Source organism: Tiliqua scincoides, chromosome 5, assembly GCF_035046505.1.
Source record: "Tiliqua scincoides isolate rTilSci1 chromosome 5, rTilSci1.hap2, whole genome shotgun sequence".
Classification (NCBI taxonomy): Eukaryota; Metazoa; Chordata; class Lepidosauria; order Squamata; family Scincidae; genus Tiliqua; species Tiliqua scincoides.
In genome coordinates, this window is record NC_089825.1 from 133,731,950 (window position 1) to 133,743,567 (window position 11,618).

Genomic DNA, 11,618 nt, shown 5'->3' on the forward strand with positions numbered 1-11,618 from the left:
AAGGAGGATGGCGCGTACCAAGCAGACGGCGCGCAAGTCGACGGGCGGGAAGGCGCCCCGCAAGCAGCTGGCGACCAAGGCGGCCAGGAAGAGCGCGCCCGCCACTGGTGGGGTGAAGAAGCCCCACCGCTACCGGCCGGGCACGGTGGCCCTGCGGGAGATCCGGCGCTACCAGAAGTCGACGGAGCTGCTGATCCGCAAGCTGCCGTTCCAGCGCCTGGTGCGCGAGATCGCGCAAGACTTCAAGACGGACCTGCGCTTCCAGAGCTCGGCCGTGATGGCCCTGCAGGAGGCGAGCGAGGCGTACCTGGTGGGGCTCTTCGAGGACACCAACCTGTGCGCCATCCACGCCAAGCGCGTCACTATCATGCCCAAGGACATCCAGCTGGCGCGCCGCATCCGCGGGGAGAGAGCTTAGAGGGCTTCCGCCTGCCAACCACCGCCAAGTCCAAAGGCTCTTTTAAGAGCCACCTACGTGATCCTTAAGAGAGCTTGAAGCATTATAGAGTTGAGCAAGCAGGTTAATTGACTTACGTGACAGTAAGCCCGATTGACAATTATGGGACTTATGAGTAGGCAAGCATTGGACTGGGCTGCAATCCTAACCACACTTTCCTGAGAGTAAGTCCCACTGAACAAAATTGAAAGTAGACCTGGTTAGAATTGTGCCTTCTGTCGAAGTGCTCATTTCAGTGTATTGCATAATGCTGCATTTAAGGTCTACATGGAACATATAAATATCTTATATGGGGTAGGCTTTTTTATTAGGTTTGAAATTTGCTGAAATGACACTTCAGTCTATTCATACAAACAGGGTGTAAGGGTCCTGTTGTAGATGCCATTTTGGGGAATAGAGCCTGATGGGTTCAGTGGCATAGCTAGAGGGGGGTCAAAGCTCTTGTTTTATAGGGAGCCTCCAAGAGGTCCCTTTGGAGCCATTCCAGGTGAATGCCTCCGTTTTGCTCCCCCTGCCTGGAATGTCTCCAAAGGGGATGGACAGGGACCTCTTGGAGGTTCCCTGCAAAACTTACTGCTTTGTCCCATCCCCCCACATCTGCAAGAGGGATCTGAAGGCCTTAGGAGTGGACCTCAACAGGTGGGAAACCCTGGCCTCTGAACGGCCCGCTTGGAGGCAGGCTGTGCAGCATGGCCTTTCCCAGTTTGAAGAGACACTTGGCCAACAGTCTGAGGCAAAGAAGGAAGGCCCATAGCCTGGGAGACAGACCAGGGACACACTGCACTTGCTCCTGGTGTGAAAGGGACTGTCACTCCCGGATTGGCCTTTTCAGCCACACTAGACGCTATGCCAGAACCACCTTTCAGAGCACGATACCATAGTCTTGAGACTGAAGGTTGCCAACGATTGTTTACAGTGCACTTACTCTGATAGTGCTTCCAAAAACGTGATGAAGACCAGAATTTAAAAAAGAATAAAAATGTATCTTATGATCTTTTACTATGTTTTTAATAAATTAGAGACTACAATTCTTAGGTAACAATTAGTGGTGGGTTATTTTTTCAGGATCTTGCCTCAGGTAAAATCAGACAAAACTATAGTCAGACACCCCCCCTAAGTTTAACCCCCAACTTATCCGAGGGTCATAGAAAATTCCATGATTGTTGGCTAAAAACCTGCCCTTGACTTATCTTTGGGATCGACCTATAGACGAGTATCTATGGTACTTAATTTCCCTTAGAAGAGCCCAGTCAAGATCACCCTTGAGCGCCTTTGGAGGAAGGGCTGTGTTTGTGAGAGGGGGTGTTTTCTAGTTGAGATCTATGTTCAACATCTATACAGTACATAAGGATATAGGGTGTGGATAAGCCATGGAATAGAAGGAGTCCATCTGTGTTAATTCTGTTTAAAGGGAATGCTTACACAACTGGTAGGCCAATCCTGTGCCTGTCTACTCAGAAGTAAGCCCTGTGGTGTTCACTGGAGCATACACCCAAGAAAGTGTGCTCATTCTTTGTTCAAGATCACAGATATTGCTTGGAAGTATCATTATTGAGGCTTAAGGAGAGCAAAAACTACCTTGTCAGAAGTGGGATTCGAACCCACGCCTCCAGAGGAGACTGCGACCTGAACGCAGCGCCTTAGACCGCTCGGCCATCCTGACTCCATTTTAACAGGAGTCCTTGGTTTAATTCCCCAGTGGTGCTGTACCAAAGGGTGTTTATTTCCTTGTAGTAATTGACTGTGTAGGATGCATAGTGTTCAATTTAAAAAGAAGGAAAAAAGTTCTTTCACTAGCTGCTTATGTGACCCGCACAAAAAAACTATAGCCATTTGTCTACAAAAGACCAAATGGGGCACCAATGCAATTCACATTTACCTGGGAGTAAGCCCCATTGGCTAGAATGGGACTTAATTCTGAGCAGACATGCATGGTCTTGGGCTCCAAATCAAATGGTTTCTCACAAGAACTGTGTGCAGGAAGGACGACTAAATATAGCCAGGGAAGGCAGTATTTGCAGTACCCTGGAATACATAAACACCCTCTGGGCATGTGCAGAGCGCCTAGTGAGTAACAACGCCTATGCATTTAATAGAAGCGAAGAGAAGGCGTGAAGATCCTCCTTTTGAGAACCCAGGAGATGAAAAGATTTTCACATTTTTTCCCCTAATCTGTTTAAGATTGTTAATCGCAGTGTTACTTTGATACCCACCCGCGAAGAGTTCCTATCATTCTGATCTTTTTCGCCAGAAAATCCAGCAGATGCTTTTTTTTATTTTCTTCAGTTAGTCAGTTTGCTAAGCAAAAGTGCTAAACCTTTCATGCATTTAATTTAAAAGACCAAAATTTTGAGTTAGCAGAGGATGGTTTCGATCCATCGACCTCTGGGTTATGGGCCCAGCACGCTTCCGCTGCGCCACTCTGCTGCGTACGTACAGCTGTCAAAATACCTCTATACACAGTCCTCAGGCTTGTCTACCCTCTGGCAACTCTCAGCGTCCAGTTACTGGTTTCTGCTTGGTAATTAACATCCCCTGCAACTATCTTAAAAGTTCATACATTATCACTTCCATATTAAACACCTGTATCTGTGTTAAGCCACTTCTGCCCAACGTTGCATATATGCAACAGGGATCAAATGTGTACACAGCTGTGGGCTGGGCAGAAGTGGGTTTCATTAGGAAATGGAATTACATGCACAGCACCTTTTTGACACCCAGATCTCAAGGGTTCAGGTTAAATGAGAGACATCAAACATGGGGAAAGCCTGTGCCTATTCCACACCACAATTGGAACCGAATAATTTGTACATCTGTCCACTCACCCCTATTGCTTTTCACTCTTTGGCCACCTTGCTACTCACTATGTAGCTAGGATTCACTGAAGACAAGGACCACAGCCTGAGAAACAGGATCAGCTTTAATGCCACGTATATTGGGGAAAGGGGGGCTCAACTGACCTTGCCACCATAGGACTGAATGGCCTTCCTCTAGTTACAGTCGCCTCCATCTCCCTAGGTCTGGGGGCACAATCCTATACAGTCTACTTAGAAGTCCTATTGTGTTTGATGGCGCTTGCTCTCAGGAAAGTGTGGATAGGATTGCAGCCTGAGGCAGCTTGCCAAAAGCTACTACCCACTTATTTAAAATATGTATACCCTGCCTTTCCTCCCATAAGATGGGGGGGGGGGCCTGGAGAGGCAGCAAGCTCAGTTAGCAGTGGAGTGGGAGAGAGACTAACCCAGGGGTTTATAGCCCCTTGGTGATCCATGCACACTCTCAATACAGTTATATACTAACCTCTCTCTCCCCCTCCCTGGAGTGCAACAGGAAGTGTGGAGGAGAGGATACTGATGTTGCTCTAATAATCCACTGACCTCCTCTCTTCCACGTTTCTGCCTCATCCCCTTTTTCCTTTGCCAATACAAGCAGGGAGTGGGAGGAAGAGGAGCAGTGCTGGTGAGTGGATGGATAGAGGTGGCCTTCCTTCACAAATCTGCTCCTGAGAAGGCCTCCAGTTCTGCTTCAGGGACCTGTCTTATGTAATTCTGTAAGATGCATTTATTATTATCATTATTTATTAACCTGGTATATTTACATATTCTACTTTTTTCCCACTACTATTACTGAATAGTAATAGTATTAGCAGTATGCGCTGCCTCCGACGCATTCTCAGCAGCACCTGGCAGGACAAAGTTCCAAACAACACAGTCCTGGAACGTGCTGGAATCCCTAGCATGTATGCACTGCTGAAACAGAGGCGACTGCGTTGGCTCGGTCATGTCGTGAGAATGGATGATGGCCAGATCCCAAAGGATCTCCTCTATGGAGAACTCGTGCAAGGAAAGCAGACCGGAACTACTCACACAGACTTCTGGATTAAATGGATTAAATGGAATCTATTCCTGTAGAACATTCACATGGCCTTCTCACCCTGAGGCCTTCTGGGCTGGGCAGCACAAAGCAATCACCATTGATTGATTGATTTCTTGCAGGAGTGGCATTTTCTCAAGCCCTGCCTTGAGTGTACCACTGTCGCCTCTGCACTATTTAAAAATTGTTGTTGTTTTTTAAAGGACCTTGCAGTGCTCCTCATTGTAGTTTCCTCAAATGATCTTCTGTGGCAGGTTGGAGGGACCCCACAGACTCTGGGTGAAGGGCATCTTGAATTGTAAGAACATAAGAAGAGTCCTGCTGGATCAGGCCAAAGGCCAACCTAGTTCTACTTCCTGTATCTCACAATAGCCCAACAGATGCCTTACAGAGCACAAGAGACCATCCTGGTGCTCTCCCCTGCATCTGGCATTCAGAGACAGCCCACTTCTAAAACCAGGAGGTTGCACATACCTATCATGGCTTGTAACTTGTGATGGACTTTTCCTCCATCCCATCCCCTTTTAAAGGCATCTGTCCCATCCCCTTTTCAAGGCATCTAGGTCAGATGCCATCACCACTCCTGTGGCAAGGAGTTTCACAGACTAATTACATGCTGGAATCCTCCACCCTCTCATCCCCATCTGGTTCTGATGCTGCCCCCATCACCTCCCCAAATAGATGGCTTGCCCCTGAGTTATTGCACCATCTTTTTCTAACTATAGTAGAGGAACAACTCTTGCAATTCCTTTGCTTTGGATGGTCTTTGGACAACTTCAGTCTGCATTTTGTAACACTGTGGAAACTTCAGTCTGCATTTTGTAACAGATGAAGGTTCTCTGAGCATGTGCAGAGTGATTTTTTTCCCCTCAGTTCAGAGAGCAAACCTCTGGCAACTATTAGTCTGGGATTGTCTGAGTATGTAAGCAAAATGCATGTCCTTTAGCCAGATCCTTTTGCAAATTTAACTCCTGCTCCCAGGCTGTTTGCAAAACATCATTCACTTAAAAAGTTCTATAGGCAGGGTGACCAGATGTCGTCTTCTTCAGATGTGTGTCCTGGAAAATAACTTAAATGTCCTTTTTTCCCTGTGAGTGGGCCCCGCAGGCAGCACATAGCCGTCTTGTAATTAATAAAGTATATGTAATATAGTTTTAAAAGTAACACTAAGTAATATGGTGTTTAAATTAACCACATGAAATCAATATTCAAGTGTTTTGAGCTTTTATGTTGTAGTGTCCTACATTTTTTCTGGGATGTCCTACATTTTGGGGTGGCTGGTCCTCTTTTGTGGTTATGCCATCTGGTCACCTTGCCTGTAGGGAAGTTCAGTTATTCTGAAAATGGGAAATCCCTGGCTGAAAGGCTGAGCCAGTGGTTCTCACACATTTAGCACTGGGACCCACTTTTTAGAATGAGAATCTGTCAGGACCCACCGGAAGTGATGACATGACTGGAAGTAACATCATCAAGCAGGGAAATTTTTAACAATCCTAGGTTGCAATCTGATCCACACTTACCCAGGAGCAAGTCCCATTGACTACCATTGTTAAAATAATATACATAGTAGCTTGTTCAAAGTACAGGTCTGTAACATTTCCCCAAATGTAGTCACATACCATGGTAGCATCAAGTTTAATATATGAAAAATAAAATATTGAAATGGGAACCCACCTGAAATTGGTTCTCGAACCACCTAGTGGGTCCCAACCCACAGTTTGAGAAACACTGGACTGAGCCATTGGGAAAGAAAAGGCTCATTTACTCCAAAAGGGGGAAAAGAAAGCCTAGTGGATAAAAAGAAGGCAAAATAGAAATTAACCGACGAAGGTGGGATTCGAACCCACGCGTGCAGAGCACAATGGATTAGCAGTCCATCGCCTTAACCACTCGGCCACCTCGTCGCTGTTGCAAGTTGCACCCTGAATATCTCCTTTTGCTGATGTAGTCACTACCAATGCTTTTCTTACCCCATCTGGTGCTTCTGCAGCCACTTTCTGTCTTAAGGAATATTCTCAGTGCTTAATTAAGAGAAAATAATCTGTAACTCTGATCATTGATCCAAAGCACGGGTGGGCAAACTTTCAACTTTAGGGATTCTGGACCTTTCACAATTGTGCAGGAGAGAGAATTTCAGCAGGTGCAGCTTGTCATTGTGACATGACAAGCTGCACCTGCTGAAATTCCCTCTTCTATACAATTGTAGGTCTAGGATCCCATCAGCTGAAAGTTCCTCTCCCCCCCCCCAATCCAAAGGAAGAAACTCATCTCTACAGTCCCAAGCATGGCATGGTCTCTGCCCATCATCCCAGAGAGACCTTCCTTCCTTCCTTCCTTCTTCTATGCACTGATAAGCTCAGGCTGCTGTGGTCTGCAAATGCATAGCAATACAGAGAGAGGAATTGGCCATGACACACTAAACATTATGCATAAGCAAGAAAGTGAATGTAAAATCAAGCAGGTTCCATAGTGTAGTGGTTATCACGTCTGCTTTACACGCAGAAGGTCCTGGGTTCGAGCCCCAGTGGAACCACAAGTCTTTTTGATTTTGTAACATGTACTTTAAAAAGACAACCTTAGATCATACATAAAGAAGATCAAAGAATAAATATTTATACAGTACAACTTCTTTTATACCAACAACCTTTTGCCTCCGCTTGTCACAGTATCTGCTCACTTAACACACAGAGATGTGGACGGGGATAAGGTGCTCTCTATATCCAGCATGAGACCAGAGTTTGGCCAGAAGACCATCATGGAAACATAAAATGCAACATGTGTAAATCAGTGTGGGTAATGGGGATCTGCAAAGGGGAAAGCAAGTTTTTAAAAAGAATAGATTGGAAGCTGGATGGCTGTGGGGCTTGCAGGGCAGAGTAATGCTGTGCTTTTCGTTTGAGGGGTATTCAGTTCGTTTTGCCAACTCCAATCTAAAATATTTGCAACATGAACTGAATTAAGAGTGGCGGAAAAAGACGACGCTGGCCCGTACGGGGATCGAACCCGCGACCTTGGCGTTATTAGCACCACGCTCTAACCAACTGAGCTAACCGGCCACTTGCTGCTGCAGTGATTGTACTAAACAGTTAACATTCAGCAATACTAAGCACCAGTTTCTGGTCCTTCATTACCAGATTTCAGCACTGGTTGCTACCATTCTCTCAAAGATTACTGGACTGGCCCAGGGGTTCCTTGGCCTTAACTCAGAAAGGTGTCTGCCTTCTTGAAACCACTGTGCAGATATTCAGAATCTTGTAACCCAGATTAATTCTGCCAAAATTCAGTGGCCAGATCCTGGAGTATGGACTTTGGCTCTTTGGACAGCGTGTAATGCACAAACACATCAGCAAGCAGTGGGAATATGGCAAGAAGATCACATTTGGGGTTGCAGTAAAGGAGGATTTATGCAGGGATCATGAGAGGGGGGTAAAGGGGGTAATTTGTGCCAGGGTCCAGAGTCAAAAAAGGAGGCCCAGAAGCCAAAGGGGGGACCAGATATTTCCTGGGATCTTCCATTTTCCTATCTCACCTGGATTCACTGCCCCCATGAGATGCTAGAGGTGCTACCTTGGGCACACGCCAGCAGCTACTGCCCCAAACTGTATGGACCAGACCAAGGAATGCATGCATGACACTCCTTAACACAGTGTATCAAATCTGGGAGGGAACCGGCCTGCTTCAGCAGCTCTTTGGCTTGTGGATCTGCTTACCCTGAAGGAGTGTAGTGTATACAATGAAGGTAATTTTCTGCAGTCATTTTCTGTATTTAAAAGATCTTACATGGACTTAGGAGTGTGTTTGGTTTTCCATATTGCTGTAGCTGCACAGGTGAGTAAATCTGAGCTCTGCATCAGGGAAGCACAGTAGACTTGGGTTCCAAAGACTATTCCAGTTGTCCTCATCCTTCCCCCATCTTGTTTTGCCCCCTACTCACCCTCATTCTGCCCACCCATGTTGCCACCCTCCCTCCCACTCTGTGTCACCCTCTTCCCTCTCCCCTTGGGAAGGAACCCAAAAGAAGCTTTGAACGCCCTGATAAAATTCCATTTGAAAGCCCTGTTCTTATGCACTAGTTCCTAGACCAGTGTTTCTCAAACTGTGAGTCGGGACCACTAGGTGGGTCGTGAGCCAATTTCAGATGGGTCCCCATTCATTTCATTATTTTATTTTTAATATATGAGACTTGATGCTCCCATGGTATGTGACTGCATTTGGGGAAACGTAACAGACCTGTACTTTTAACAAGCTACTATATATATATACTTTTAACAATGTTAGTAAATGGTACTTACTCCTGGGTAAGTGCAGGTAGGATTTCAGCCTAGAATTGTAAAAATTTTTCCTGCTTGATGATGTCACTTCTGGTCATGACATCACTTCTGGTGGGTCCTGACAGCTTATCATTCTAAAAAGTGGGTCCTGGCACTAAATGTGTGAGAACCACTGCTCTAGACTACAGGCTCCCCAACACCTAGTCAACCTCAGCCAGGGGTCATCTGAAGAGTGTTTTCTGCATGTACCTACTTCATGCCCTTCTCATACCCATTGTACCTTAGTGGTAATTTTCATAGAAATAAATTGAACTAGAATGCAAGACAAATAAACCTTGTAAAGAAAAGCACACAAAAGTTCTAATAAATCAGGGATGAGGGAAACAACCAGATTCACCTCTACTTTTCCACCCTCAAAATGCCCTTTGAAAGAAGAAAAGGTTTTGACTTCAGCTTCCAGTATTTATAGCAACGGAAGATGCTTTCAGCTGCCTTCAGAGCAAAGAAAGCAGAGAAAGGAGTATGAAAGGGACTTGGTGAGGCTTTGTCCAGTCTTGACCTTGCGGCTTGTGTATGATTCCTTGTGCAATTCACATATCATGGTAGCATCAAGTCTAATGTATTAAAAATAAAAATAAAATATACATTGAAATGAATGGGCACCCACCTGAAATTGGCTCACGGCCCACCTAGTGGGTCCCAACCCACAGTTTGAGGAACGCTGGAGTAAACCAAGAAAGACTTTCTGGTCTGGTGAAGGCAATGTTCTGACCAACTTAAACCAAGGGACTATGATGTCAGAATGTTAGATCTGGCCTCCTGGTAGGCCTGGCCAGAAAATTTCCAGCTCCCCTCCTTTGGTGTCATCCCCATTGTGTCACCCAGTGCAGTCCCCACCCCCATTGTGATGCCACGGGTCACCATTCAGATCCGTGGGGTTCCTCGCCTCTCCACTGAGAGAAATGTTCCTGGCATTCATCTGGGCATTAGAACACTTTCCTTAGAACTGCAGATGCTCCTTACTTACAAAAGGTCTTCATGCCAAGTCCCCAGCTAGTTTTGGATATTCACTGCCCCACAGAAATCAGTCAGCCAACACAGTTCCTGGTCTTGATGGTCACATCTAGCACCGATTCCCAATCCCCACTAACTGGATGTCAGATGTGAAGTAAGGTACAGTAGAATCCCTTGGGTAACCAAGAGAAACAACTTGTTGCCAACATTGATAAAATCAGCTCTCTTATTGGGGGTAGTGTTGCACCCAGCTGTGAACTGGATCTGCAGGTAGCAGCTGTGGCTGGGCAGCTTAGGCTGGTAGGCTAACCGCATCCATTTTTTGATCAGGCAGACTGGGCTGTGGTTAACTATGTGTGTTCGGGGCGGGGGGGAGAACACGACTGGTTACAATGCACCCTACTTGGGGCTTCCTTTGAAGACTCTTCAGAAACTACAATTGGTACAGAATGAGGAAGCTTACTGGGTCATGACCATGTCATACCCCTGTTTATTTATCTGCCCTGGCCACCTGTAAATTTCTGATCACAATTCAAAGTGCTGGCAATTATGTATAAAATCCTTGATAGTTTGGAACCTAGGCACCTGAAAAGGTATTGGCTACCCCATACAAGTCTACCTATCCCATTAGATTATCTCAGTTGACCTTGTTGCAGGTGCCATGACTATATATTGTTGGTGGTGACCCATGACAGGGCTTTTTCCTGTTGTGGTGCCCAACCTATGGCATTCTCTCCTGCTATAGGTTAAAACTGCCCTCTCTCCAATGGCTGGCCGTGGAGGAGGCAGCAGTTTTGTTCAACCAAGCTTTTGCTTAACTGATTCTCTTTCTTTTTGGAGAGGTTCATTATTGAAATTGGTTCTAATTTAGTTGTGCTGTTCCTTTGTTTGGGTGATTTTATTTGCTGTTTTTACTTATTGCCAAGAATCACCTTCTTCCAAGGGTCAGAAAAGTAGAATTTAAATGTTTTTTTTTTTTTTAAATAAAATAGATACCCTACATTTAAAAAAAACCAATAAGCATCTTACTCTAACATTACATTTCTCCCATTTTAAGCTAAGCAAACTGGGTTCATGTTTTTCATTTTCTGGTTTACAAATATTCCTGTGCTTTAGCTTGGAAATTTAGAGCTGAATTGACCCTTTTAGATCTACATTAACTTGATAAGGGCTGGTGGAGGACAGAGCTGAACAGGCCGTTAGAAGGGCAATGTATGTAGAGGGGTTATCTTAACCATTGTGTTTTGGGTTTGGGGTTATGGATTTGGGCTGGAAATTGGGAAACTTGTTTAGGATTTGTTAGTTACATTTCTCTTAAAACAGACAAATTCAGTACAACTTTTTTTTTTTTTTTTTAAATCTAATAGGGATTTAATCTAATAGGGCAGGAGGTCTGGTCTAGAGGGTTGAGCCTCCATTTGCCTGAAGATCCAAAGGCCGCCAGTTCGAGGCCACCGGCACCATGCGACCTTGAAGCAGCTGACAAGCTGAGCCAAGCTATTCCATCTGTTCTGAGCGTGGGAGGATGGAGGCCAGAATGTGCGACCAGATCAAGAAAGAAACATCTGAATGTTGTGGTTTCTTGAAAGATAGAAACCTTCTTTCAAATTGTAAAAATCCCTACGGGGATTTAAATTGCCTGCCTATGTAAACCGCCTTGAATAAAGTCTAAGGAGAAATCTGAGGACCAAGAAAGGCGGTATAGAAATACCTGTATTATTATTATTATTATTTAAAGAAAATACAATAGGCTGTTACATAATTTCAGGCCTTTACACTGTATGACCAGGGAGGAGACAGTTTGAAGTCAAGCAAATTCAAGTTCTGCACAACTCAGAGCTTCCAGAAATGATGGTCAGTGCCATGTGTTGGGAAACCCACCCTTTCGAGGGAATATTGACATTAACTATCCAAAGGACTCCACGCCTACTGAGATTTTCTCCCATCCCAAAGGGGGAAAAAATGCACATGCACATTTTTAAAAGCAATTTGTATTTATTCAC

General features: G+C 45.2%; 1 protein-coding gene and 5 non-coding genes across 6 annotated transcripts; 2 read left to right on the top strand and 4 right to left on the bottom strand.

The window, feature by feature from the left end:
* The first annotated feature begins 7 nt into the window (after positions 1–7).
* On the top strand, positions 8–418 carry LOC136651947 (histone H3). The gene has a single exon (XM_066628722.1). It carries the CDS (start codon positions 8–10, stop codon positions 416–418), a length of 411 nt encoding a protein of 136 aa, XP_066484819.1.
* Positions 419–2,037: 1,619 nt separating this feature from the next.
* TRNAL-CAG (transfer RNA leucine (anticodon CAG)) lies at positions 2,038–2,120 on the bottom strand. The gene has a single exon. It is a non-coding gene; the product is annotated as a tRNA-Leu (tRNA).
* Positions 2,121–2,812: 692 nt separating this feature from the next.
* On the bottom strand, positions 2,813–2,884 carry TRNAM-CAU (transfer RNA methionine (anticodon CAU)). The gene has a single exon. It is a non-coding gene; the product is annotated as a tRNA-Met (tRNA).
* Positions 2,885–6,152: 3,268 nt separating this feature from the next.
* On the bottom strand, positions 6,153–6,234 carry TRNAS-GCU (transfer RNA serine (anticodon GCU)). The gene has a single exon. It is a non-coding gene; the product is annotated as a tRNA-Ser (tRNA).
* A 556-nt stretch (positions 6,235–6,790) lies between these two features.
* On the top strand, positions 6,791–6,863 carry TRNAV-UAC (transfer RNA valine (anticodon UAC)). The gene has a single exon. It is a non-coding gene; the product is annotated as a tRNA-Val (tRNA).
* A 449-nt stretch (positions 6,864–7,312) lies between these two features.
* TRNAI-AAU (transfer RNA isoleucine (anticodon AAU)) lies at positions 7,313–7,386 on the bottom strand. The gene has a single exon. It is a non-coding gene; the product is annotated as a tRNA-Ile (tRNA).
* Positions 7,387–11,618: the final 4,232 nt, after the last annotated feature.

Excerpts from the sequence above, each read along its gene's own strand:
- LOC136651947 (XM_066628722.1), top strand. The coding sequence starts at position 8 with ATGGCGCGTACCAAGCAGACGGCGCGCAAGTCGACGGGCGGGAAGGCG.